Below are 26702 nucleotides of genomic sequence, written 5' to 3' on the forward strand. Positions count from 1 at the left end.
TTCAATTTGGTAAACACTCCCAAGCCATCATCTTAATTCGCGGCCGCCACCGAGGAATGCTGAGTAAACAATCAGGCGTCGGCCATGGCCGCTGTCCACCGGGGCTTATTCATGGCTCTCCTGGCACCGCAGCGGGAGACAGGACCAACCACCGGAGACGTGCACGCATCCGCCGCTCAATAAATATTTATGACCCACCAGGGGCCAGGCACTGCTGAGCTAAATATAGCCTTCATTACTTTATTAATAATCACAGCTAAGTTCGATTTGAATGTTTTAAAGAATGAAATCCTATTTTCTTAAGTGGATGACACATTCTAACCTTAAGGGGCTCTCCCCTCCATCCGGCCCAAAGACCCAGCAGGTAACTCACGCTAGACGCACTCACAATTTTAAAAGTCTTAGGAGAATACAAACGCTAAGAGATGGTTTATATCAATGCACTCAGATTTTTAAAATACATTTGGGTTTTGTGTTGAGAGTAGCTCATACTTATTCAAATGGTTTTAAAAACACCAGCGCACCCATATGTTGCAAATGCAGGCGGCGCTGTGCAAACCGGAGAGCAGTCAGAGGGCGCCCTGGCTCGTTTCAGAGGAGGCTCCCCCGCCCCGTCTTCTCTGACAACACCCAAAACACGGCACCCTCTCTCTCAAGACCCAAGGGAAAGCCCCTCTGAGGAGGAACCCAAGTCACTTCAGGCGCCTCAGGAAGGAAGTGAGTTGGACGGGAGACCTCCCTGTTCCCTCCCCGGCCCGTGGGTTAGGGGCCCAGTGTAACCTGACCACACACACACTGCAGCCCCACACCCCCAGGGACAGCCCCTTACACACAAACCCCCCCACACACACCCAGGAGAGGCAGGGCCTGCTCCTCAGCCAGGCAGTCCCCTGAGCCTGCTGACATCACAAAGGGGTCAACTGGCCACCCCATTGTCACGTGGCTGCCCCCTGGCTCCCCTTCACTGGCAGACACAGGGCCAGGGTGAGAGCTTTCAGAGCCCTGCGGGCAGGCTTCCAGGAGCAGCCTGGGAGCCAGCCACCTGGCTGGGCGGGCGGGGAAGCGCAGGGCTGGCCTCGCGTTTCAGCTTCTGTTCACGTCTCCTGTAATGGAAAATCGCTTCGCACAAAACTAGACTGCTAGTTCTTTCCGGCGCCCCTCCCCCGCCCGCCCCGCAGCCTTCGGAGGGACAGCCGGCCTGTCCCAGAAGGTGGAAGGAGAGAGCAGTCACGCGTGGCTGCCTACTATGTCCCCTGCTTCGGGCCCTGGGCCCAGGTGGTTACTCTTTTCCTTTGGAATGGGACTGGTGTCGGGGTCCAAGTGTCCACCTAGCTGTCAGTGTCAAGCCCAGGAGGTGATCTGCTCGGGGGCCCAGTTAAAGGAGTACCCCCCTGACATCCCCCTGAGCACCCGGCGGCTCTTCCTGAACAACAACAGCATCACCTATTTGCCAGCCATGAACCTAGGCCTCCTCAGCGACCTCGTCTACTTGGACTGTCGGGACAACCTGATCAGCGAGGTGATGGATTACACCTTCATCGGGGTCTTCAGGCTCCTCTACTTGGATCTCAGCTCCAACAACCTGAGCTGGGTCTCCCCGTACAGCTTCTCCATGCTCAGCAACCTGGTGCAGCTGAACATCTCCAACAACCCTCACCTGCTCGCTCTGAATAGGTACACCTTTGCCAACACCAGCTCTCTGAGGCACCTGGACCTCAGGAACACCGGCTTGCAGACCTTGGACCACAGCGCCTTCCAAAACCTCCTCACCCTGCAGACCCTGTACCTGAGCGGGAACCCCTGGAAGTGCAACTGCTCCCTCCTGGACTTCACCATCTACTTAATCGTGACCCATCTGAACCACCCAGGTGAGGACGCGCTGGGTGTGGGGGAGGGTGTGCTGGTGTCGGACCCGTGGGTTCCAGAAAAGGGAAGTCATAAGATGTCCAGGCCTGGCCGGTGTGGCTCAGTGGTTGAGTGTCGTCCCATGCACCAGGAGATCACAGGTTCGATCCCCGGTCAGGGCACATGCCCGGGTTGCGGGATGGATCCCCAGTAGGGGGCGTGCAGGAGGCAGCTGATGGATATTTCTCTCTCATCGATGTCTCTATCTCTCTCACTCCCTCTCTCTAAAATCAATAAAAAAAATATTTTAAAATAATAATGATGACATAGAAAAAGAGCCGGTCAGGATGGGAGGGCCATCAGGGTGAAGCTGATTGGAAGCATTCTTACTGCTCTGCAGGGCCATCCTTGAGTTGACTGGAGAGGCAATAAGGAATTCAAAGAGCTGAACTCTAGCCCCAAACTCAGCACTTGCCCATTAGCTGCCCTTGGGAAACTCAATTTCTCTGAGCCTCAGTTTCCTGATCCATAAAGTGGGGACAATAATGTTACCAAACATACAGAGGTGTCGTGACACCATGAAACAGTGTGTGTGGAAATGGTACAGGACCAGTAGGGCAAAGTAATACAGGGCCACTGTATTCCACGGGAACTGTTTAGGCTCAGTGACCCGCTGTTTCGGGACCTAAGTGCCCTCAGTCACTCACAGGCAGTAGAAAATCCATAGTACGATGTATAGAGGGGGAAGTTTGATAGGCAAGGCGGGACACGTGAGCACCTGGACAGGGAGAGACGGGGAGGGCGAGGCCGGGGACAGACTTTGATAAGACAGCGCCTTTGTCTTCAAGGTGCTCCCCTCGTAAGGCAGACGGGGGCGGCCTGAATTGGGAGAATGGGCCACGCGTGCCACCGTCCCAGCAGGGAGCTGTCAGTGTCACAGGCAGATTCCCAAATCTCATCTGGTAGATTTCTACCCACTGTCCCCACCCTCCTGCCATGGCCCCTGGGCTCCCCGGTGCCTCCTCCCTCATCTCTCAGCCCAACCTACCTAGGACTGAGCTGGGCTATTGGGCAGGTTATGGACACAGGAGTTCAGACCCTGAGAACAAAACCTAAGCCCAGATCAAGGCTTGGCCTCAGCCTGGGCCATGGGACTGGGGCGTGGTCAGCAGAGCCAGGTGGCTGTTGCTGAGTCTGGAACTGAATCGTCACCTAAAGACAAGCCCCACCTCCAGAAACAGGTGTGGACACACAGGTGGCTTTCTATGGACGAGGGCAAGGAGGGCAGCCCCACTGTGGGCAGACACGGCCCGGGGAGAAAGAATCTGGGGATGTGGAGAGAACCGAGCAATACCTTTGCCCCAGGATCTCCCCTCCCCTGCTCCCACGGGGCTGAAATTAGCCATTTCAGATTCACCCTCTGAGTCCCCAAAGTGCCCTGACCTAGAAGAGGACCCTACAAAACTACATGAACTTCTGGCCCAAATGATACAAGTGCCCCTAACCCTTTATTAGCTCTCTGAGAGGGAGGAGGGAATTCCCGGGAGAGCTTACCCTGGAACCTTGAAGGAAGTTGGGGTCCAGGGAAGAATGGAGAGGCCCTAAAACAAAAGGCGCCAGGCAGGGCAACGGTGAGTCTTTCCCAGGTCACCTGTCCGCTAAACTCGCCCCCCAGAGCGGCTGTAGAGGGTGCTCCACTCTTCAGACTTCAGGATAACTCACTGAGTAGGAATATCGAAACTTTGATGCTATTACCAAAAGTCTTACCTAAAGAAACCCTCCGATGAGTTAGTCACCAGATGCACTGACAACCAGCAGTTCTCGGAGTTCAGGACTCACTCCAGAGCCCGCACACCCAGCAGTGGAGGTGCGCGGTCGTGTGCCGGCTGCCGGGCGCTCTCGCAGTTAGAACAGACCCACCGAGGCCAGCAAAGAGGACAGCTCCTGCCGGACTCTAATGTTCCAGTCGCTGCTGCTACTGGAAGGTGGGAGGGCCACTGAGCTCCGACGGACAGCGCTCCCTCGCGGGACGGGTCGGAGCCCCTGGGGATGCTCTCAGAAGCACACGTGACGCTACGCTCCTGGGTTGAAGGACCCGGCCTCTGCATCCCCTGCCCTGCCACCCCAAGGTCCGGTCCAGCGCTGCCCGGTGGAGACCATCTAGATCCGAGCTGTCCAGTCCAGGGGCCATGTGGGGCCACTGCACTCTTGAAATATGGCCAGTGCAACTGAGGAACCGAATTTCCCATTTTACTTCATTTCAATTCATCTAAACGGCCACGGGAATGGCTAGTGGCTACCGCATTGATCAGGCCACCTTTGAATACAGGCTGCTTAAGAACCCAGCTCCTTGCCCTGACCAGTTTGGCTCAGTGGATAGAGCATCGGCCTGAGGACTGAAGGGTCCTGGGTTCAATTCCGGTTAAGGGCATGTACCTTGGTTGCAGGCACATCCCCAGTAGGGGGTGTGCAGGAGGCAGCTGATCAATGTTTCTAACTCTCTATCCCTCTCCCTTCCTCTCTGTAAAAAATCAATAAAATATATTAAAAAAAAAAAAAAGAATCCAGCTCCTCACAGCATGGAGCTCTCCCACATCCAAGTTCAGCACTCCCCACTGCCATGGGGCAGCCCACAGTCCACTCGGCTCACGCTCTGGATGTGTGTGCACTACGTGGCCAAGCTGCTGGGGTCCTTTATCACAGAGGACGAGGCGTAATTCCTGTCTTCACTGAGACAGTCTAGGGACACAGTGAGAGAAAACAGAGCCAGAGCACGTCCTGGTGCCCGCGCTGCCCGGGTGGCTCGGGGCAAGGCCCCTCTGAGTCTCCAAGTCCCTCTGTGCTCGGGGTAGGGGAGCCGGATGAGACACTCGCTAAGGCCCCTTCTGGCTGGCAGCCCAAGGACCAAAACAGAGAGAAGATGCCCTTGGAGGAAGTGAGGGGGAGCTCGTGGTCAGCAGACAGGGTCCCAGCTGTGCCTCGGTGGGGCGGTGCCGAGGGGGGGTGTCCGGAGAGATGAAGCCCTGGTCACACAGTTAAGGGGTGTGATCGCGAAGCAGGCAGCCTCTAAGTCTGCCCTCCCGGGGGAACTCCTGTCTTCCTGCCTCTACTTGACCAGGACAACGCCTCCAACCCCCACCCACAGGCGCCCGACTTTCCTCCCAGGCCTGACCTGCTTAACCAGCGGTTCTCAAGCTCTAACAAGCCAGGAACCCCAAGTTAAGAGAGTCTGACCAGAGAGCTGGGGGCACAGGTGTGCCTCGGCCACGTTCTGAGGACCCTGTGACCATGTCCTGTGTTCCAGACCCTCGGCGGCTGCTCCAACATGACCTGCGCTGCGATGTTAGTGGTTGATGATGTTACGAAACACCTGCCTCATGGGCATTTGCGATGTGACAGGGGACAGTCAGAAACAGTGAGAACGCAGAAGGGGCAGGTACCAGGGGCGGGAGGGGACAGTTTCAGGACAGGGCCCTGTGTTGGTTCTCAGTCATGGTCCTGGGCAGTCCTGCTGGGGTGAGGTCTGGGCAGCAGTGCCAAGAGGCCGGGCGGAGCCCCCTGGGACGTCTGCAGGGGGCAGATGGCTCGGGCCTGGCTGCTTCGGGTCCAAGTCATTTGAGGGCGTCTGAGCAGAGAACATCTTAGTCCCGCGTTCAAAGCTGCTGTCGTTGGACAATGGCCACATTTCAACCCAGAAAGTAGAAAGTCACCCATGACTTGCCAAAACGTAGATTTCCAGAATGAATTCAGGTCCCCGCACTCTCCGCTGACAAACTCCTCCATCAGGGATTGCAGTGGGCAGACTGGCGGAGAGCCGGGGAGCCGGGGAGCCGGAAGCAGGCATTCCTGGCTGGCGAGTGCTCCGCCAGCATGGCCCCCACCTTCTCACTGGCACCTGGCCTGGCTCCCTCCAGCTGTCAGCTGGTGCTACAGCTGAGTTGATGACCCTGCGCCATCCAGAAAATCCAAGAAGCGATGGGGGGCCAGTGCGGTTCCGGAAGGGTCCTGGTGATTCTCCCGGACTCAGTCCCAGTGGGATCCCTGAGCAGGTGACCTAGGTTCCTGGGAGCTCAGGAAGGCCAGGCCTCCAGGCATGGCCCCTCGGGTTCCCATGTACTCAGGCCTGCAGGGCAGCAGCGGACGGTGGGCCAAAGCAGCCATCGGGCCTCCTCGTCTCCCTCTGGGGGAAGAGCGCCCCGTGCCGGAGGTGGCCCAGCAGCATGTGGGAGCAGCTGGAAAGGGCCAGGGGACCAGCCACAAAGGGCTGTGGTGACTTTCTGGGGAGCATGCAATGTATGCTGAGCCACGGTCCCTTCTATAGACCAGGGAAGAAGCAGTTCTCGGATCCATGGGGTTCAGGCTCCCTGGGCGCCTGCACGAGCAGCTGTGGCTCTGGGCCCAGAAACTCTTGCTTCCCGGCATCGGATTCTGGCACAGGGCTCCCACCTGTGCGCAGCGTGCTACATGTGGATGTAAACAAGGGGTGGGTTATGTCTCCTTAGGAACTATTTGCAGGGAGAATTTAAACATTAATGACGCCTGTAATTACACCTGGGAGCTTTAACTGGGGCGAATGCCCTGGCCCGTGGAATGGGCGGAGCGAGGGACTGCATGGGCCCGGTCAGCTGTGTGCCGTGAACGAGGCCCGGGGTCGTGCAGTGCACATGTGCACACGCTGCCTGGTAGCTCTTGGTCAGAGGCAAGGAGATCAGGCGAGCCAGAGAGGGGATACTTTACAAACGACGTCTTCACTCTGTAGCCTGGGAATAGTCACAGCTACCCGTGGGGTGACGGGTTAGGTTGTAAAACTAACTACACGTCAGGCACTCCAGGCCAGCAGATGGCTCTATAGCCTCTACGCCGTCACACCAGACGAGGGGAAGGATGGGTAATTAAAGAAAAGGAAATGACATGACACAACAGAAAGCAGCAAAGTGGAGGGAAAGGGTCGCAAATAAGTAGGGTGAACAGAAACCAACAGAAATGCTAACGGGCTGATTCAAATGCACGGTTCGCTAGACTGGGTGGAAAGCAAAATCCAGCTCCATGCTGCTCACAAAACTATACCTTAAATGTAGGAACGTGGGAAGGTTGAACGTAAAAGGGTGGGAAAGGACACACAAGGGGGAGCCTGGCCGAGGAGATTCCATACGGCCCTCTAATGTCACCAAACAAAGGAGACCGTGAGGCAAGAACTTGAGATGATGAGGAAAAGTTCAGTGAGAAAGGGTGACTGTCCAGGAAGAGATGTCAGGTGTAACTTCCTGCATCTAATAGCTTAGCTTGAAAGTTCGTGAAGCTAAACGAGACAGAACCATAGGGAGACATCGGCAAATGCACACTGAACTGGTGACGTTATTATTTTTAATATTTTTACTGATTTTAGAGAGGAAGGGAGAGGGAGAGAGAGAGCAGGACATCGATGATGAGAATCATAGATTGACTGCCTCCTGCACACGCCCAGTGGGAATCGAGCCCACAACCTGGGCATGTCCCCTGACCAGAATCGAACCACAACCTCCTGCCTCACAGGTTCGATGACCGCATTTCTCTCAATAACGAATGCACAGCTAATCGACGAATAGCAGCTCAGAGACGACAGTTCTGAAAAGCCAATAAAGTCCATAAAAGTCAGAACAGATCAAAAGTCGATGACGAAATAGAAGAGCTCTGTGAAACCACAACCTAATTGACATCCGTGCAACAATGTACCTAATAAAGACAGAACATGTTTTCAGGACACATGCCAAATGCACTGAAACTGACTTTATCCTCTGCCATAAAGCAAATTCTCAATCAATTCCAAAGGCTTGAATCATAGAGAGTATGTCTCTGACCGCAGTAGAATTAAACTAGAACTCAATAATAAAAATATTACTATCGAATCCCCCAAGTATTTAAAAATCAACTACTTCTCTCAATGAATGGCAGTTCCTATTAACAGGAAGGATAATGATCAGACACGGGTTACAGGAGCTAAAGTCGGCTTGTGGGGTAGGAAACAATGCACCCTTTCCTGGTGAATGACCACCACGTGACAGGAAGAAATGCCGCAGGTGGGCAGCGCTGGGGACAGGGTGCCCTCTGAGCGACGGGGTGAGTTGGGGAAAGGCTCCTGAGAGTGGGTGCATTTAGACTGGACCTTAGAGGACAGAGAGGACCTGATCATAAACTTGGGGGCAGGCGCTGGATGCGGAAGGAAAGGTGTAAGGCAGCTCTGGGCTGGCGAGAGCATAGGCGGGGCAGGAGACCCTGAGGGGGCAGGAGGCCCTGGGGGGGCAGGAGGCACGGAGGGGGCAGGAGCGGGAGTGCTGAGAAGTCGGTGGGAAGGCGGAAAGGGCAGGTGCTCCGGGCTCAGGGCCGGGCTAGGTGCCCGAGGTGATCCGAGGCCACAGGGGAGGAGGAGACTCTGAGCCAGAGCCCTGGGCACAGCTGTGCTTGCGGCAGGGAAATCCCAGGCGTGTGCGAAGGGGACCACTGCTGGGAACCTGGGAAAGCGGGCACAGGGGCCTGCAGGGGGGACAGCTGGCACCACCCTGGGACAGGGAAGGGGGGAGAGAAAGTGGGTAGAAAAACCCAGGCGCCCTCCCCAGGGCCCCCCACACCCTCACTAAGAGCAGCCCACACACCCGGAAATCGCTGCCTAAGAGCTCCTTTCAAGGTGGCGCTCCAAGTGGGGAAATGAGTGTTTCATGTTTAGTCTCCTCTCTGCAGCCCGAGCCCCAATTTGAAAGCCAACTCTTTGGAATTCGATAAACCTCCCCCCTCCACCACCACAGACACACCCAGACCCTGGAATCCCACGTTTCCTTCTCAGGCACATCTCTGCATGTTCCATGTTGTGTCTGCATGTTCCCATTTGTGTCTGCATGTTCCCATGTTGTGTCTGCATGTTCCCATTTGTGTCTGCATGTACCCATTTGTGTCTGCATGTTCCCATGTTGTGTCTGCATGTACCCATTTGTGTCTGCATGTTCCCATGTTGTGTCTGCATGTTCCCATTTGTGTCTGCATGTACCCATTTGTGTCTGCATGTTCCCATGTTGTGTCTGCATGTACCCATTTGTGTCTGCATGTTCCCATGTTGTGTCTGCATGTTCCCATTTGTGTCTGCATGTTCCATGTTGTGTCTGCATGTTCCTATTTGTGTCTGCATGTTCCCATTTGTGTCTGCATGTTCCCAGGCAGGTGACAGAGCCCCCTCCTGCCTGGCCCACCACACCCCGGGCCTCCCAGCACCCCGACCAACCGGGCTGACCACGAGGTGTGGAGCACTGTGTCTCTGCCCCTGACGGCAACCTGGAGGGAGGCCCAGGACCCGCCCCTTCCCTCTCCCACCAATCACCTTGGGGAGGGCGCCCCAGGTGTCCACACGAAGACTAGAGAGGGGCTCCCTTCCTTCCTCTCCTCCCCTCTGTCACAGACACCTTGCCGGCATCCCCTCCCAGAGGAGCCCTCCCCACACACCCCGGGGGCCCTCCTGGAGGTGACACAGTGTCCCTGGAGGTGCAGGGTCCCAGCGGCCACGTGCAGGGGCAGCGTCCAGCTCGGACAGGACCTAGCCTCAGCCTGGCCGCGCTCTCCTGCCACCCCGCCCGCTGCCGGGTCCCCGTCAGCTCCAGTCACGGCTCCCTTCTCACCTTCTCCTGCTTCTCAGTCTAACAGAAACCCGACGCCCCTCACTTCCTGAGCGAGGAGCTCCGCGCCCCACAGGGTCTGAGTCCCACCCTGAGTTTAGGGGGAGCTGCTCTCCGCACCAGCTCTGAGGCTCCCACTTCTGCAGAACACGCTGCGATCGCTCAGTGAGACGTTCTCATCTTCCATGCTGCCTGAATCCTGGGGTATCTAGAACCTTCCAGATGCGCACCAGCTCTGAGTCTGTTTCCTTCTGGGTGAAGGAGCAGGATAACGTTCCGCGTGCGGGTGGTTCTAAGAATTCCGTGGGAGAGCACTTGGGCAGCGCTTAGCATGTCGTCAGAACTTGGTCAATCTTCGCTGCTCGGCTTGGAGCTTTGCTAATTCCAGCCCCGGCCCCACGCTGAGTGTAAGCCCCGTGGTGTGATGCTGCAGTGCATTCAGCAGCTTGTCCCCCCACCCCCACCCCACCCCGCAGCTCACCTCGCCAGGACTCTGAGAAGAGTGTCATTCTCTGCACGTCGGCGATGAGGCTGGGATTCGGGGGGAGAACGGGCACCCGCCATGTGTACAAAATTCGTGCGTGACAGTCTGCACTTGAACCCTGGGCTCGCTGGCTGCAGAGCCTCTTTTCCTGTTTTATTCTGAAGACCACAGGGCGGATGGGGGAGGTGCTCAGGGAAGGAGCCGGGTCGCAAAGTCAGCTGCTAAAAAGGACTGAAGATGCGTGTGGACCATGTGACCAGCCAGTGACGCTTCCCCGGATGGCTCTCTCCCCACTGGTGCCTCCCGGCTGGGGAGGCAGTGCACAGGGACCCACGGAGGCTTCCCGGGAATCTGGTCCCTGAGCATTGGGACAAGTGGCGTGTGATGCCTGGGGCGGCCTTTGTGGTCCTGGCTGGGCCCAGGCACAAGTGCAGAGAAAAACACAGCTTGGGTCACCGGGAGGGAGGGCGGGAGGGAGGTGGTGAGTGCAGGGGTGGGCTGTGGAGTGTCCACGCTCCATGGCCATCTTGCTAAGTTTCCAAACCCTCCCGCTCCTGTTGTGGGGTCTGGATCTCTGAGGACTGTTGGGAGCAAAGCCCATTTTCGGAGGTGACCCGAAGGAAGCTAATCTGGGGCAGGAGGCGGTCCTGGGCTCCACGCTTCTCCAACTTCATGCCACAGAGCCCCTGGGGTCTCAGGAAGCTGCAGACCCTGACCCAGGAGGGCTGGGCGGGGCCTGAGATGCTGCCTCTGATGAGGCCCAGGTGATGCCCCCAGCCCACACCCTGAGCAGCCAGGCTCCAGGCCGCCTCACAGGTGCCCTTTGACCTCAGGACGCTGGGGTTCCAGCATTCACCATGTCCTGCTGTGCTTCTCCTCCAGATGATCAGAACGCCACGTGCATGGAGCCCGCAGAGCTGGCCGGCTGGCCCATCACACAGGTGGGGAACCCGCTGCGGTACATGTGCATCACCCACCTGGACCGGCGGGACTACATCTTCCTGCTGCTCATCGGCTTCTGCATCTTCTCGGCGGGCACCGTGGCCGCCTGGCTCACGGGCGTGTGTGCCGTGGTCTACCAGAACGCCCGGCGCAAGTCGAGCGACGCAGAGGACGAGGACGATCACGGGCAGCCCGTGGAGGTCAGCAGGCGCATTTTCCAGAGAAGGTCGGACTCGGGCCAGGACGGCTTCCCTCAGCTGATCTAGGCGCCAGGGGCCACTCTCAGGCCTGCCCTCCCAGCCCCGCACCCCGCTCCCGCCGCCCCACTCCTGTGGAGCTGTCGTAGAGGCCGGAGCCTATTAGTAAAATAAAGTTTTAATGGCAGAAAAGTCTGGAAACACGGGTGCAGCATCCAGGGCTGAGGGAGTCGCACAAAGCAGGCAGCTGGTGTTTAATGAGCACCAGGCCACCCTCCATGGAGGGAGAGGCAGGGAGCACAGGATGAAGATGAGCCCTCCGAGGGTAAGCAATTGGGGAGTGGGGTCCAGCATAAAATGAATCAAGGGGAGAAAAATACCGGACACTGACAAGCGCTGACACTAAGAAATTCGCCCGCGGGCGCCTCCACGCTCCCTCCCGTGATGATCACAGTGGCCCCATAACGTTCACAGGAGCTCACAGTGACAGTGAGGCCTGGGCAGGTCCAGCACCTGACCGGGGCCGGCCAGGCAGCCGCAAAGCCACCCGAAGTCACAGGAAGCTGCCCCCCCAACCCACCCACCCCCCTCCTCCGCCCCAGAGATGTCTAGCGACATAACCAGCAGCTGTCGTGTGAGCCTTGCACAGAGCAGAGGAGGGAGGCGCACATACAGGTTCTCCGGGCCGGCCCTCAGCAGCCAGGTCGGGAGGTGGTTGCCAGCCTTGTTCTCCTGGAGCTCAGAGAGGCTAAGTGAACAGCTCAGGATCGCACAGCTGAAGGGAGGCAGCACAGGGCGGAATCCAGGCTGCCTGCCCCCCACACCGCGCCCTGTGTGCTGAGAGTGGCTGTGGTTCCTGACGGGCTAGCAGAGGGCCCAGCGCGCTGTGGGTAGCTTCGGGCTGGCGCCCTGAGAGTGGGGTCCAGGCGAAGGGAAGGAAGGGAGACTGTGTCAGAGGGAAGGGAGGCGGGACCCTGCAGGGCCTCGGATGCACCTGTCACTCAGGGCTAGGACGGGCTGTGCAGTAGCAGATAAACCCAGTGTCATTGGCTCAGCACCATGAAGACTTCCTCTCATGGGTGGAGTCCAGTGTGGGGAGGGCACCTATTCCCTCCCATAGCTCCAGCCCCTGGACCACAGTCCTGGGGTTCCCTGCAGAAGTGGGGTGTCGCGGGCACACAGCTCTTAGCTGCCTGGGCCTGGAAATGACGTGTCACTTGCATCCCATTTCTCATGGCCCCAACCTTACAGCCGGCAAACGCAGTCTGGCCGCCAGGAAGACAAGTCTGTGTCCTGCCCACCATGGCGGGAGCCTGCACTTTCCCTGCGGACCCCACACCGAGAGCTCAGGGGCGGGGGGGCGGGCGGGGAATCGCAGGCCCTATGTGGACTCTAAAGCTCACTGTGGCTGTCGGGGGGGGGGGGCAGGAAACAAGGGGACCAGCCTTACTGCAGTGGGGGGGGGGGGCGCAGGGGCAGTAGGAGCAGAGAGAAGTGCATGAATGTCAGCATTTCGTCGGACAGACAGTGGACACAGTTCCACGAGTGACCAGGAAGGGGAGGTGGGAGCAGTGGGCAGGAGCCAAGGAAGCACCCACATGCTGCCTCGGACATCAGGCGGCAAAGTACAGTCGCTGAGGCAGGGAACCCCCTGAGCTATTCATGGGGAGTGAGAAGGGACGCGCGAGGAAGGCAGGGGTGACGGGCACCTCCTCCTTGTCGCCCGGGACATCCACAGACGGTGCCTGAAGCAGAATAGCCACCTGGGGACAGGCAACATGCCCTTCATGATGCACAAAACCAGCCGATCTCAGTGCCCTGTCCTGGGAGGAGAGGCCGCAGGGGAGGGGAGACAGGCGTTTCTCACCCCAGCTCTGTGGGACTACAACCCTCTCACTCAAGTGCGTGCATAGCTGATAAAAATGAGTGGGTTTTTAAGGAAAAGATGGCTGGTCTAGGGTGTTGCCACCAGCCAGAGGTGTCTTTAACCCCCTTTCCTAGGGGTGTGTCCACCCTGAGCCGAAAGGCAGTGCCCAGTGAGGGCTGCCCAACTGGCTGCTGCTTCTGCATTCACTGCGCCCTGAGCCTGAGTCCCCGAGGGGCCAGAGGCCTCCTGGCAGAGACCACGTCAGGCCCCGACGCTGAGTAGCCAGGACAGCACCGAGGACGGAGCACTTCCGTGCAGGAAGGTTTGTGCAGGGGGTGCTCTCAGCGGGAGACAGGCTAGAGCGCCCCCAGGACAGGAGAGGGCAGCCAGGTGGCCAGGAAACAGCCTGGGGGAGTTGCATGAAATGCGGGGCCCTGTGCCCGGTCCTCCGGAGGCCGGGCCATCCTCTGGTTTCATGTGCCCCCTGGGTGAATCGCACTGACATTTCAGGAACACCCGTCAAAGGTGAGGAGATACGGGCCTGAAGTGAAGAGGCGGCGTGTGAGCGGGAAGAATGGTCGCCCTGGGCCCCAGGGACTGCAGGGGCCTCTGGAGTCCAGCGCTGGTCTCGGGGCAGGTGGCCCTGTGCCCGCACAGCAGGCAGACAACGGGTGACCAGCCAGGCAGCGCCTCTCATCACCTACGCTCAGTCCTGCCTCACGAGAAGGACCCCACTTCTTTCACACAAGACGGTGGGAAAGGACCCGCTTCTAGCCTCAGCTTCCCTCTGTGCGTGTGATCTCACCAAAGCACTTCATTGTGTGGGCCTCAGTTTTCCCAACCATAAAATGGGCTGGTTAGGCTTGATTACCTGGAAGGCCACCTCAAACCTAACCTTCTGAAATCACTATGGAAATTTTCCGGAACATACAAGAAACTCCCGCAAACCAAAAATAAAAATACAAGAATCCCAATGGAAAAACTGGCCCAGGACATGAATGGGCAATTTATCCAAGAAGAAACCTCCGAAACCAACAAGCACAGAGACAGGTGCTCACACTCCTTAGTAATCAGAGAAACGCAAATCAAAGCAGTAGATGTCACCTCTAGTTGTGAGATTGGCAACAAATGACAGCTGGACAGTGTCACATGATGGCAGGGATGTGGAGTCACGGGAAGGGCACTGCGGGAGGGACGTGCACAGCGGTCTAGCGGGACGTAGGTCACACCCAGCGAGAGCCTGCCCTGCCACCCAGTGAGCCCACCAGCTCTGGGTGTATCGCCCACAGACGTGATCACACGCATCCATAATGGAACACACATGGGGACCGACCGCGGTAGTCCGTGTAGTGACGGGGATTGGGAAGAGGGTGAAATTTATAGAGTGCTAGGGAACTGTTACAAGCAACTGACTGGATGGATGCTTAGCAACACGGATGGATCACAAAGCACAACACTGAGTGGAGAAAAGGGAGAGTAATGAGAACCAGCTATGACACTCAGAGCCAGGAAACCGCTCAGGAAAAGCCAAATCCTGACAATGTCCCGCAAGGCCCTGGAGATCTGCCCCGCCTCCCCCTACACTCCCTTTGCCTCGCTGACATCATCTTCTGCCAGGTCCCCACGGCTCACTGGGCCCAGCCTCACTGGCCACCCCATTGTTGTGAGCAGAGCCTTCACACCGGCTGTTCCCTCTGCCTGGAATTACAGGCCCTCAAAATCCGCTGCACACATGTGTGCGCACACACATAAGCACACACACATGTGTACGCACACACGCACATGCACACATGCACACACATACACATGGCCTCCCTCCCCTGCTCTATTGTGACCTCAGACAAGAATCAAATGTGCCCTGACCGGTTTGGCTCAGTGGATAGAGCGTCGGCCTGCGGACTCAAGGGTCCCAGGTTCGATTCCAGTCAAGGGCATGTACCTTGGTTGCAGGCACATCCCCAGCGGGGGTTATGCAGGAGGCAGCTGATCGATGTTTCTCTCTCATCGATGTTTCTAACTCTCTATCCCTCTCCCTTCCTGTCTGAAAAAAGTCAATAAAATATATTTTTTTAAAAAAAGAATCAAATGTAACAGATAATAAACTGAACAGTTGTCTGCAAGGTAAGAAGTGCCATCTCCCCACCTTCCCGCCAGAATGCAACATAAGCTCTGAGGGGGTCCCTCGCACCAGGACAAAGCCTGCTGCACAAGAGGAGTACTTGCCACCCACACCACTTACACATGTTTAAAACACGCTTCGCTCCTGTTTGGGGGCAACATCCCAGAGGCGGTGTGGAGACGGGGATGGGAGTCATGAGGGCCACCTAAGTGGGCGCTGGGTGTAGGGTTCAGTCCTCGACGGGTTCTCCCGACCATGGCCACTAGGTCATCCTCACGGGGTCCCTGGGGCAGCCCCTCCGCGGGAATGGCTTGCTGTGCAGCCTCACCTTCCAGGTCCTGCCTCTGGAGCCCTGGGCACAGCCCAGCAGGATTCAGTGATTGTGGAAAAAGTGCAATAAAATGTGAAATGTGGGCCCTGTGGGCCCAGCAAAAAAAATAAATAAATAAATAAATAAAATAAAATAAATAAATAAAATAAAAATAAAATATGCTTCAAAGCCCATTAAACAAAAGGTGAGTGGGAATGAGGGTAAAGGAGATTAGGTCCAATAAGAGAAGAGCCTCAAGGGGAAGTGATGCTAAGGTGCCACCGATGGGGCAGTGAGAACTGCCGCTGGTGAGTCTGCGTTCAAGGGGCTGCAGGCAGCAGGACTGAGTAGCCTGTGGCAAGGACCCTCCGCTCAGCTCCGCCTACACAGCTGAGGTCACCCCAAGGTCACCCAGGGCTGCGGACACCTCGCGGGGAGAGTACATGCTTCCTCCAGCACGGGCCGCCTGCAGGAGAGGCCCGGGCCCCACAGAACACAGCCTCGGTCGCTGATGCCTGCCCACTCGCTCAGCCTCGCCACAGCGCGGAAGGGATTGCTGTCCCGTCGTGTGGGAAAGAACACGGAGGTCTCCGAGGCTCCCACCGCCCCTCCCCTGGCTCGGACCTGGCAGGACCGAGAGGGTCAGCAGCCAGGCCTTCCGGACGCCCTGGTTCGTGTTCTCTCCCAACTGGGTTTCCCTCTCTGTCCAGAGGAAACGATGCCGTGTTAAGGAAATGAACAAAATTAATGTTCCCACATTGGGTTTTGCACAATTCTGCCACTGGCCTTTTCCTGTTGCCAACGGGTGTTCGTTTCTGGGATTCAAATTCAAAGCCTATGGATGTGATGGAGGCCGTCTAAACGCTCGTGTTAGAAAATAAGGCCAAACAAATCGTCTATGACCATTAAGACTATAAAAGGGCTATCGGTTCTCCGCAGCAGCCAGCCGTGGAGGCGATGCCGGTGGTCAGCTCGGGCTGTAAAGGGAACTTAACGGGGCTGCAGGTTCGCTCCCGCCCGTCTGGGTGCGCGCAGGAGGCAACCAATCAAAGTTCCTCTCTCACATTGATATTTCTCTCTCCCTCCCTCCCTTCCTCCCACTCTCTCTAAAAATCAATGGAAAAAATATTCTTAGGTGAAGATTAACAAAACAAGAAAAAGAAAGAAAGGTAAGAACAAAGTTGGAGAACGTAGACTCACTAATTGTAAAACTTGTCATGAAGCGACAGTAATCCAGACAGTATGTGGCTGCCTGGATCTGGGCTGGGAGCAGCGGCTCATGCAACAGGCAGGAAGGACCTCCCTGGGGGGGTGGACATAGTCGAAAACTGGGTTGTGGTAAAGGTTGCACAGTCCTGTAGCTCCACTAAGTCTCGTTGGCTGGTCCGCTTAAGACAGACGAAGCCTACAGTATGGACCTTACACTCAGTAAATATGTTCCCAAAGGGTCTTCGCTGACTCCTCTGCAGCGTTTGGCAGACAAGGTGAAGGAGGAGGCCTGGGCAGGTGCCCCCAGTCTCCCTCCCTCCCTCCCCTTCTCCCGGAAGGGCGCCTGCCCCTCCCTGCTGGAGGCATCCGCCCAGCAGCCCGCAGCCCAGCACCCAACGCCCAGCTCCTCACCTCCTGACTCTCAGTGGCCCCACGTCAGGTCCCTGGCAGCAAAGCTCACCTTGCAGAAATACTGGAAGAGCTATAAATACTTTAGTTCCCCGGGGAGCCTGTCAGCCCTGAGATGGCGCCAGTGACCTGGGCAGGGAAAATTCTATTCCTGGGCACACCTGGTGTCCCGAACAGCCTGGCCGACTGCAGGGCAGCCTCGAACAATAAACTCTCTCTTTGGAGCATGGCTTGGCCCTTAACACATCCAGACCCCTTTAAAAGCCGATTCCTACACATTACTGCCGTCGACACCCCAGAAAAACAGGCCAAATACACGGGAATTCAAACCACAGCCAGTTCCCCAGGGGAGGGGCTGGGAGCCTGCCTCAGAGGAGCAGCGATCTGGACCTGGGCTGCCCAAGGAAGGCACCTGGAGGCTGGACAGACACAGCCCGCCAGGCGCCACCCACAGATTGGGAGAGAACTGGCCCGGATGCTGGCCCAGGCATCGGATCCTTTTTGAATCTTTATTGTTGTATTGCAGATGCCCCTGCTTTCCCCCCATTGACCTCTTCTAGCCCATCCCTGCCCCCTGCACCAGGCCTTCACCACCCTGTTGTCTGTGTCCATGGGTTGTGCATATACGCATACAAGTTCCTTGGTTAAGCTCTTGCCACCCACCCACCCTCCCCCGCCTTCCCTCTGAGATTCTGCACTCTGTTCCCTGCTTCCATGTCTCTGGATCTATTTTGTTCATCAGTTTATTTTGTTCATTAGATTCCACATGTGAGTGAGATCATGTGACACATGTCTTTCTGTGACTTATTTCACTTAGGATAATACTCTCCAGGCCCCTCCATGCTGTCCCAAAGGGTAAGAGATCTTTCTCTTTTACAGCTGCATAGTATTCCCTGGTGTAGATGTACCACAGCTTTTTATCCACTCATCTACTGATGGGCACTTGGGCTGTTTCCAGATCTTAGTTTTTGTAAACTGTGCTGCTATGAACATAGGGGTGCATACATTCTTTCTGATGGGTGTTTCTGGTTTCTTAGGATATATTCCTAGAAGTGGGATCACTGGGTCAAGTGGCAGTTCCATATTTAATGTTTTGAGGAAACTCCATACTGTTTTTCATAATGGCTGCATCAGTCTGCATTCCCACCAGCAGTGAACTAGGGTTCCCTTTTCTCCACATTCTCGCCAGCACCTGTCATTTGTTGATTTGTTGATGACAGCCATTCTGACAGGAGTGAAGTGGTACCTCATTGTTGTTTTAATTTACATCTCTCTGGTGATCAGGGACTTTGAGCATTTTTTCATATGTCTCTTGGCCATTTTGGAGAAGCATCTGTTTAGGTCAGTGGTTGGCAAACTCATTAGTCAACAGAGCCAAATATCAACAGTACAACGATTGAAGCTTCTCTTGAGAGCTAAATTTTTTGAACTTAAACTATATAGGTAGGTACATTGTTATTAACTTAATTAGGGTACTCCTAAGGCTTAGGAAGAGCCACACTCAAGGGGCCAAAGAGCCTCATGTGGCTCGCGAGCCCCAGTTTGCTGACCACGGGTTTAGGTCCTTTGCCCATTTTTTACTTGGATTGTTTGTCTTCTTTTGTTAAGTTGTCTGATTTCCTTATGTATTTTGGATATTGACCCTTTATCAGATGTATCATTGCCAAATATGTTCCCCCATGCAGTGGGCTCCCTTTTCATTTTGCTGATGGTTTCTTTTGCTGTGCAGACGCTTTTTATTTTGATGTAGTCCCATTTATTTTCTCCTCAGTTTCCTTTGCCCTGGGAGATGTATCTGCAAACATATTGCTACGAGAGATGTCTGAGATTTTGCTGCCTATGGTTTCTTCTAGGATTTTTATGGTTTCACGACTTACATTTAAGTCTTTTATCCACTTTAAGATTATTCCTGTGCATGGTGTAAGTTGGTGGTCTAGTTTCATTTTTTGCATGTATCTGTCTAATTTTCACAACGCCATTTATTGAAGAGACTGTCTTGACTCCATTGTATGCTCTTGCCTTCTTTGTCAAGTATTAATTGAGCACAATGGATTTCTGGGATCTCTGTTCTGTTCCGTTGATCTATATGTCCGTTCTTATGCCTGTACCAGGCTGTTTTGATTACAGTGGCTTTGTAGGATAACTTGATATCTGGCATTGTGATCCCTCCAACTTTTTTCTTCTCTCTCAAGATTGCTGCAACCATTCGGGGAATTTTTTGGTTCCATATAAATTTCTAGAGTATTTGTTCTAGATCTGTGAAATATGCCATTGGTATTTTTATAGGGATTGCATTGAATCTGTAGAATGCTTTGGGTAGTATGGCCATTTTAATGGTGTTAATTCTACCAATCTATGAATACGGTATATTCTTCCACTTATTTATGTCTTCCTCTATCTCTCTTTTCAATGTCCTATAGTTTTCTAAGTATAAGTCTTTTACCTCCTTGGTTAAGTGTATTCCTAAGTATCTTAATTTTTTGTTGTTGTTGTTGCAGTGGTAAATAGGAGTGTTTATTGAGTTTCTCTTTTGAGAATTTGTTATCTATATATATACTAGTAAAAGCCCAGTGACTGAATGGCACGCTGACCAGAATGACTGGTCATTTATTTGGGTCCTCTCTCTTTGTTTCTTGATGAGTCTGGCTAACAGTTCATCAATCTTATCTTTTCAAAGAACCAGCTCTTGGTTTCATTGATTTTTTTGTATTTTTTTTTAGTCTCTATGTCATTTGTTTCTGCTCTAACCTTTATTGTTTTCCTTTACTTACTCTGGGCTTTTCTTGTTATTCGCTTTCTAATTCTTTAAGTTATAGGGTTAAATAGTTTATTATTAATTTTTCTTGTTTTTTGAGGTAGGCCTGTAGTTCTATGCACTTTCCTCTCAGGACTGCTTTTGCTGAGTCCCAAAGATTTTGGGTTGTATGTTCATTTCTTTTTTGTTTCCAGGAATTTTTTTTTTTCTTTCTTGATCTCATTGGTAAACCATTAATTGTTTAATAGCTTGCTATTTTGCCTATTGAATGTTTTTGAGTGTTTTTACTGTAGTTGATTTCTAATTTCATTCCACTGTGATCTGAGAAGATGCTTGATATGATTTCAATCTTCTTGAACTTGTAGAGAGTTGTTTTATGTCCTAACATGTGGTCTATCTTTGTGAATGACTCATGTGCACTTGAGAAGACTATATATTCTGCAGCTTTGAGATGAAATGTTCTATAAATGCCAATTAAATCCATCTGATCCAATGTGTCCTTTAGAGTCACAGTTTCCTTATTAATTTTTTGTCTGGAAAATCTATCCAATGAACTCAGTGGGGTGTTAAAGTCCCCTACTATGACTGCACTGCTATGGAACTTTCCCTTAAAGTCCTCTAAACTTTTTTATATATTTAGATGCTCCTATATTGGTGCATATCTGTTTACCAGGGTTATATCTTCTTGTTGGACCAATCCCTTTAGTATTATGTAGTGACCTTTATTGTCTCTTGTGATGGCCTTCATTTTTAAGTCTATTTTAAGTCTATATTGTCAGATATGAGTATTGCTACCTCAGCTTTTTTTTTCCCATTTGCATGGAAAAATATATTCCATCCCTTCACTCTCATCCTGTGTGAGTCTTTTCCTCTGAGGTGAGTCTATTGTAGACAGCATATAATTGGATCATGTTTTTGTATCCATTCAGCTACCTATGTCCTTTGATGGGATCATTTTATCCATTTACATTTAAGGTTCTTATTGATATGTACTTATTTATTGCCATTTTAATTCTTTATGCCTATGTTTCTCTCTCCTTCTCATTACAGTAGTTCCTTTAGCATTATTTATAGTGCTGTTTTGGTGGTGATAAACTCTTTTAGTCTTTTTTTGTCTGGGAATCTCTTTATTTCACCATCTATTTTTAATGAAAGCCTCCTGGGTATAATAATCTTTGTTTCAGATCCTTGCTTTTCATTACCTTGAACACTTTATGCCATTCCCTTATGGCCTGTAGAGTTCCTGATGATAACTCATCTGACAGCCTTTGTAGGTAAAGGTTTGTTTTTCTCTTGTTGCCTTTAAGATTCTCTCTTTGTCTTTAATTTTTAGCATTTTAATTATAATGTGTCTTGGCGTGAGCCTGTGTGGGTTCTTCTTGCTTGGGACTCTGTGTGCCTCCTGAACTTGTGTGACTTTTTCCTTCACCAGGTTAGAGAGGTTTTTGCCATTATTTCTTCAAACACTTTCTCTATCCCTTGCTCACTTTCTTATTCACACCTATTATGTGAATTGTGTTATGTTTCATGTTGTCCCATGGTTCCTGTAAGCTGTTTTCCTGTTTTTTCATTGCTTTTTTCTTTCTGGTTCTCTGATTGAGTGGGGGTTTTTCTTACCTTGTCTTCTAATTCACTGATCCAATCCTCAGTTTTCTTATCTCCATTTCATTTAGCTTTTCTTCTGGAGAATTCTCTTATTCTTTCATTTTGAGCTTGTTGTTGTGTTTTGGCTGTCTGTTTGGGTGTGTGTCTATGTATTATATAGATCTGCTATGACTCCAAATCTCTAGTGCAGGACAGTGTGTCAGATGCTGTTTGTGACTCACCCTGAGTACCCTGCTTGGAGCTATCAGCAAATGACACCCTGTGGCTCCCTCTGCTGGGGCTGGGTGCCTTTGGAAAGGACCAAGATGTGCACAAGGGTCAGTTTTTCCTAGCCCCAGGCCCAGAAGGAGATCAGGCAAAGACTCAAAGCCTCCAGAGATCCTCCTCTGCCTATAGTCTGACTATAATCAGCCTTGATTAGCCTCAGACTATCGACCACAGGGTAGGGTGAGAGGTCTTCCAATAGGGTGTGGCAACCGATTTCCTCCCAGATAACAACCACCTGGATAGCAAAGATCCACAGGAGAAATATTTCCTCCACAGCGTGAGAGATTGACTCAGCACAGGAAACTGTACTGGCTACCCTCTGGGCTCCAAACCTAGAGCTCCCCCACCCTGGACTCTCTTCACCAAGCTCAAGTCCACACTGCCCTCCCTCTGCTGGAGCCCAAGGTGAGTGGCTACACACAAAATTTTGTGCATTGGCCCTTTAAGAGGTGCCTGCATTTCCAGCCATCACTTGGTGGTGGACAGCAGCCCTGCTGCTTTTCACAGTCAGATGTTATGTGGGCACCTTTCTCAGTTCTGGTGCTCTGGGCTGGGGGGCCCAGCTTAGGATTTAGTTCCCAGAGTTCTCAGTGGGGTCCCCCCACAGCTGAGATATCCCTCTGGAACTTCAGCTGCTGTCTGTGGGAGCCCAGCCATCCCTTTCATGCCTTTGCACTTCCTACCAGTCTCTATGTGATCTCCACTTTCCGTCCTTGGTCCTCAGGGTTCTCTCCAGCTAATTCTCAGTTGGTTTGTCAGGGTGGTTCTTCTATTTTAGTTGTATTTCCAGTTTGGTCCTGGGAGAGTGCCAGTGTAGCTTCTGAAACTGGACAACCAATGGGTCTGGGCTGCCTGTCACTGCTTGAGCCAGTTCAGCAGAGACAGGGTCGAATCATATATGAGTGTTTATTCCAGTAATGCCAACAGTATGGGAGAGCAGAAGGTCACCCACAAAAATCTGCTCTGCAACCCTCCATAAACCAGCTGCTTAGATGGGGTAGGACAAAGATTAAGTGGGGAAGTAGGGGAAACAGGCTATGCAGGCAGGGGTGGGACTCCATTGTTCAGGCAAAGAGGTTGTCAATCTTTCCATTACAATAGGCAGTTCTTGAATGAGAATGGACCACATTCCAAGGTTGACTCCCAGGTCCAAGGTTGACTCCCAAGTCCAAGGTTGATTCCCAGGTCCGGGGGGCATACAACTCCCAGCCAAGTTAGAATGTCCTTTCTTTAACCAGCACAAGGCAATCATGGTTAACAGAGCATGATTAATATTTCCCATATCCATAACTACTACCCAATATTCTATTTTTGCCCCTAACACTTCCACTTACTCTGCCGCCATTTTGGATCTCCCAGTACTTTTTTTAAACCCCTCCAGGGGATTCCACTGCACGCACAGGGCTGAGAACACAAGCTTTCCAGGGAGATGTTGTCAAAACAAAGTCTTCAGTCCATGAGTCGCCTTAAAATGACTTCTCAGAATATGGACCTCCCCCCTCCGCCCCCACCTGCTAGGAGTGGCGACGGGGGAAGCCAGCTGAAGGCTGGACCCCGAGATGTTGTCACCCCAGGGTAGATGCGCCCTTGTCTCCGTTTACTCCACAGGAGCTCACACTGAGTGTGTCAATCTGTACCTCTGAGACCGTGACACTCACGGGAAGAGTGAGGCTGATAGCGCCACTGGTCATGGAGAGGCAACAAGGCAACCCTCCTCCCCAGCATTCAGGCCTCTCTCTACCCTGGGGACTGAGGATGGAAGCTCTTAGCACCTGGCACAACAGTGCCACAGCATTCCATACTGAAGGCCAAGCACTAATCTCAGACAGGCGTGACCGGGAGATTTGCGGGCAGAGCTCCCTGCTGGCTGGAGTGGGCAGAGCTGTGGGTGGGCCTTGCTAGATGGACAGAATTGGAACCAGGAGAGTGGAGGGACAATAAAAATAACCACCAATACCAGTCATTGCAACACCAACAATTGCAACACCAGTCATTAAACAGGCACTCTCGGTTCAAGCAGCATTTTATGTAAATCTCCCAACCACCTTATGGTCCTCATTTTACAAGCAAGGAAATGGGGGCTTGGAGAGGCGAAAACTGTGCCCAAGCTCAGGCAGCAAGCAGGACTCGAACCTATGTAACTGGAACCCGGGCAGCTGGGCCAAGGCAGAGACACAGAAAGGAACTCAGCGTGTCAAGAAGGTTGGGCCTTCGTCGCCAGAGCCCAGAGGAGAACTCTGACCAACGGGGACATCATCCACCTGGCTCTGACCTGCCACCCCACACAGCCAGTCAACAAGGACAGCTGCGTCGAAAGCAGACTGAAGAGGGGTGTCCTTTGTGAGAAACACAAGCCTGAAGAGCGTCTGCAGAGGGAGCATGGCCAGGGAGCCCAGGCTAGGGCTCCCCAAGGGGGGAGATTTCACCAGCGGCCGTAAGAAATGCGGGAGCTGGGGCTGCAGGGGACCTGCTGAGCACACGTGTGTGTTCTGCCCACCGGGACCTTTGGATGGTGGGACAGGCGGAGACTGAGGGGAAAGGACACAGGGAGTCACAGAGACACCATGGAGGGTGGAAGCCAGCAGCTGACCACGCCAGCCTCGGCTGGATTACAGTCTTTAAAATATCTGTTGTACAGTCACCAGAAGTACAAGGGGCTCGGTGTGTGTGTGTGTTTCCATGCAGGGAGTGTACCCACGTGGGAGTCTGTGAAAGGCCCAGTGTGCAAGGAGCCGACAGGCTTGTTGGAGAGACAAGGAAAGGGGGTGGATAGCATTGAGGCTTCTCCCTGAATCACTGGATCCAGTTTACAGCAGCTCAGAAAAAGAACGAATGAGGGAGAGTGACAGGGAGGGAGAGGAGGAGGGAGGGGAAAGGGAGGGAGAAACTGGGGGAGGGAGAGAACCAAGCTGGCATGAGGATTCATTTAGGGTGACGCTGATCCAGTGTGGCTCACACACCATCCGCGCGAGAACACCAGGTGCTTCGCGATCAGACAGACTCTCTGAAGTCTGCCCTGGGCATCGGGCTGTCACCGTCCCCGAGGACCTGGGGCCACTCGGAAGTCAGGCCACTGGTCTGGGCTCTGCCTGTGGTCAGTCCATGCACTCAGCCCTGGCACCGGCTGCTCGCCTCCAGCTACCGGACTGTATGGGACAATGCCATGCTCAGAACGGTGGCCCTGAGGCCAGGCTCAGTGTTGAGCCATCAGATACAGATCAAAGTATATTCACGGTGCAGTGTGGGCGTTGGCGGGAGGCCCACGCCACTTCCTCTCCGAGAGCCTCCAGGGAAACCTGACCCACTGCGCGCCCGGCTCCTCCCACGAAAGCCTTGCAGGATTTGGGGAAGGGGATCTGGCAGGACCCGCATCTTCTCAGCTGCCTTTCATTTGCCAACTTTTAAGACTGGACATCTGAGAAAGTTTCTTCAAAGTGGCAGGCCTAGCCCAGCGATTCTCAACCTGTGGGTCGCGACCCCTTTGGGGGTCGAATGACCCTTTCACAGGGGTTGCCTAAGACCATCGGAAAACACATCTATAATTACATATTGTTTTTGTGATTAATCACTATGCTTTCATTATGTTCAATTTGTAACAGTGAAATTGGGGGTCACCACAACATGAGGGACTGTATTAAAGGGTCGCGGCATTAGGAAGGTTGAGAACCACTGGCCTAGCCCGACAGGCGTGGCTCAGTAGTTGAGCGTCAACCTTTGAACCAGGAAGTCAGGGTTCGATTCCCAGGCAGGGCACATGCCTGGGTTGCTGGCTCAAACCCCAGTAGGTGGCGTGCAGGAAGCCAATCAATGATTCTCTCTCATCATTGATATTTCTCTCTCTCTCCCTCTCCCTTCTTCTCTGAAATCAATAAAAATCTATATTTTTTAGATGGACGGCCTTGCCTGGCATCTGCCAGCACCTCCTCCGCAGAGAGCACGTGAATGTGAATGTGTTCACAAGGTGCGCGCCTCTGTGGCTAAGAGGCTGGGCTTTGGCGTCACACCCGCCTCCATCACTTACGTGAGGTGTTTAAGGGGAGACTGCCCTTCCATGTTCCGTCTGGTGACCTTCCTGCTCCTGAGGTCAGTGTCCTGACCCCCATGGCCTCTGAGCCTTCGCACACCCATCCCCTCTCCGACACACATACACCCCTCTTCACCCATGGACTTTCATGCTCACCCCCCAACGCCTGCTCTAGCAACACCTCCTCCTTCCCACCTCGTAGGCCCGGCACTGCTGCCCCCACCCCCCGCCTACACACACACACACACACACACACACACACACACACTGCCGTGTCACTCCCGGCACCTGGACGAACCCCCAGTCCCGTCTCACTGCACAAGGACGATGGATCCCCTGGTCCCTCCGCCACCCCACGCTGGGTTTACATGCCAGTCTTTGCAAGCCCCGCCCCTAATAACATGCCTCATATGCAGCAGGTATGTCCTAACATGCTCCATACACAAACTGTGAGGTTATGAAACTGATTTTTTAGGTGTAACTTGCTCGTAGCATTGTTTTCCAAAGTCAGGGGGGAAGTAACCACACTGGTTTAGTTTGTTTGTTTTGTATTTTTAATCTGAATCCGTTACTCAACTTGGTCCCCCTCCTTCCTGGTTAGATTCAGCTCCACCTCGGAGAAGGAAGCTCCGCCCCCACAGAAGGGGTAAGGCTGCCTCTGAAGGCATCAAGGCGGTGAGAGTGAGCGAGGAAAAGGCAGGAGTGAGGCGCCGTCACTCTACAAAGAGAGCACTTCCCACCCCACCAGCACCTCCGCAGGCTGGCCCTCTGCCCGCCGGCGCCTCCCTGACCCCCTGGCATCGTCCACATGAGGAGCAAGAGCTGGTTTCCGCCCAGCACCACCCTGGCCTGCTGCTGCCCCAGCCCCAAGCTGCCCCCTTTCCCGGCCACGCCCTGTGCCTGAGTTCATCTTGTCATTCAAACCATTAACGGTCACCTTTCGAAATCCTGCTCAAATCATAGCTCCCGTTGCACTGGGTGGCTCTCTGTGCCAGGCACCCCAGAGGCCCTGCTACCTCCCCGCAACCTCCAA

The 26702-nt window shown here is 53.7% G+C and overlaps 1 protein-coding gene and 1 long non-coding RNA gene across 2 annotated transcripts in view; both read left to right on the top strand.

Moving 5' to 3' along the window:
* LOC132220664 (uncharacterized) overlaps positions 1–26702 on the top strand; it is a 747794-nt gene that overhangs the window by 201184 nt on the left and 519908 nt on the right. The gene's annotated exons all lie outside the window — the stretch shown is intronic.
* LRRC52 (leucine rich repeat containing 52) lies at positions 1226–11174 on the top strand. Its single transcript, XM_059674293.1, has 2 exons — positions 1226–1868; positions 10849–11174. The coding sequence occupies exons 1-2, from the start codon at positions 1247–1249 to the stop codon at positions 11172–11174; spliced, it is 948 nt and encodes a 315-aa protein (XP_059530276.1). The 5' UTR covers positions 1226–1246.

The sequence above is a fragment of the Myotis daubentonii genome, chromosome 18 (assembly GCF_963259705.1).
Source record: "Myotis daubentonii chromosome 18, mMyoDau2.1, whole genome shotgun sequence".
Lineage (NCBI taxonomy): Eukaryota > Metazoa > Chordata > Mammalia > Chiroptera > Vespertilionidae > Myotis > Myotis daubentonii.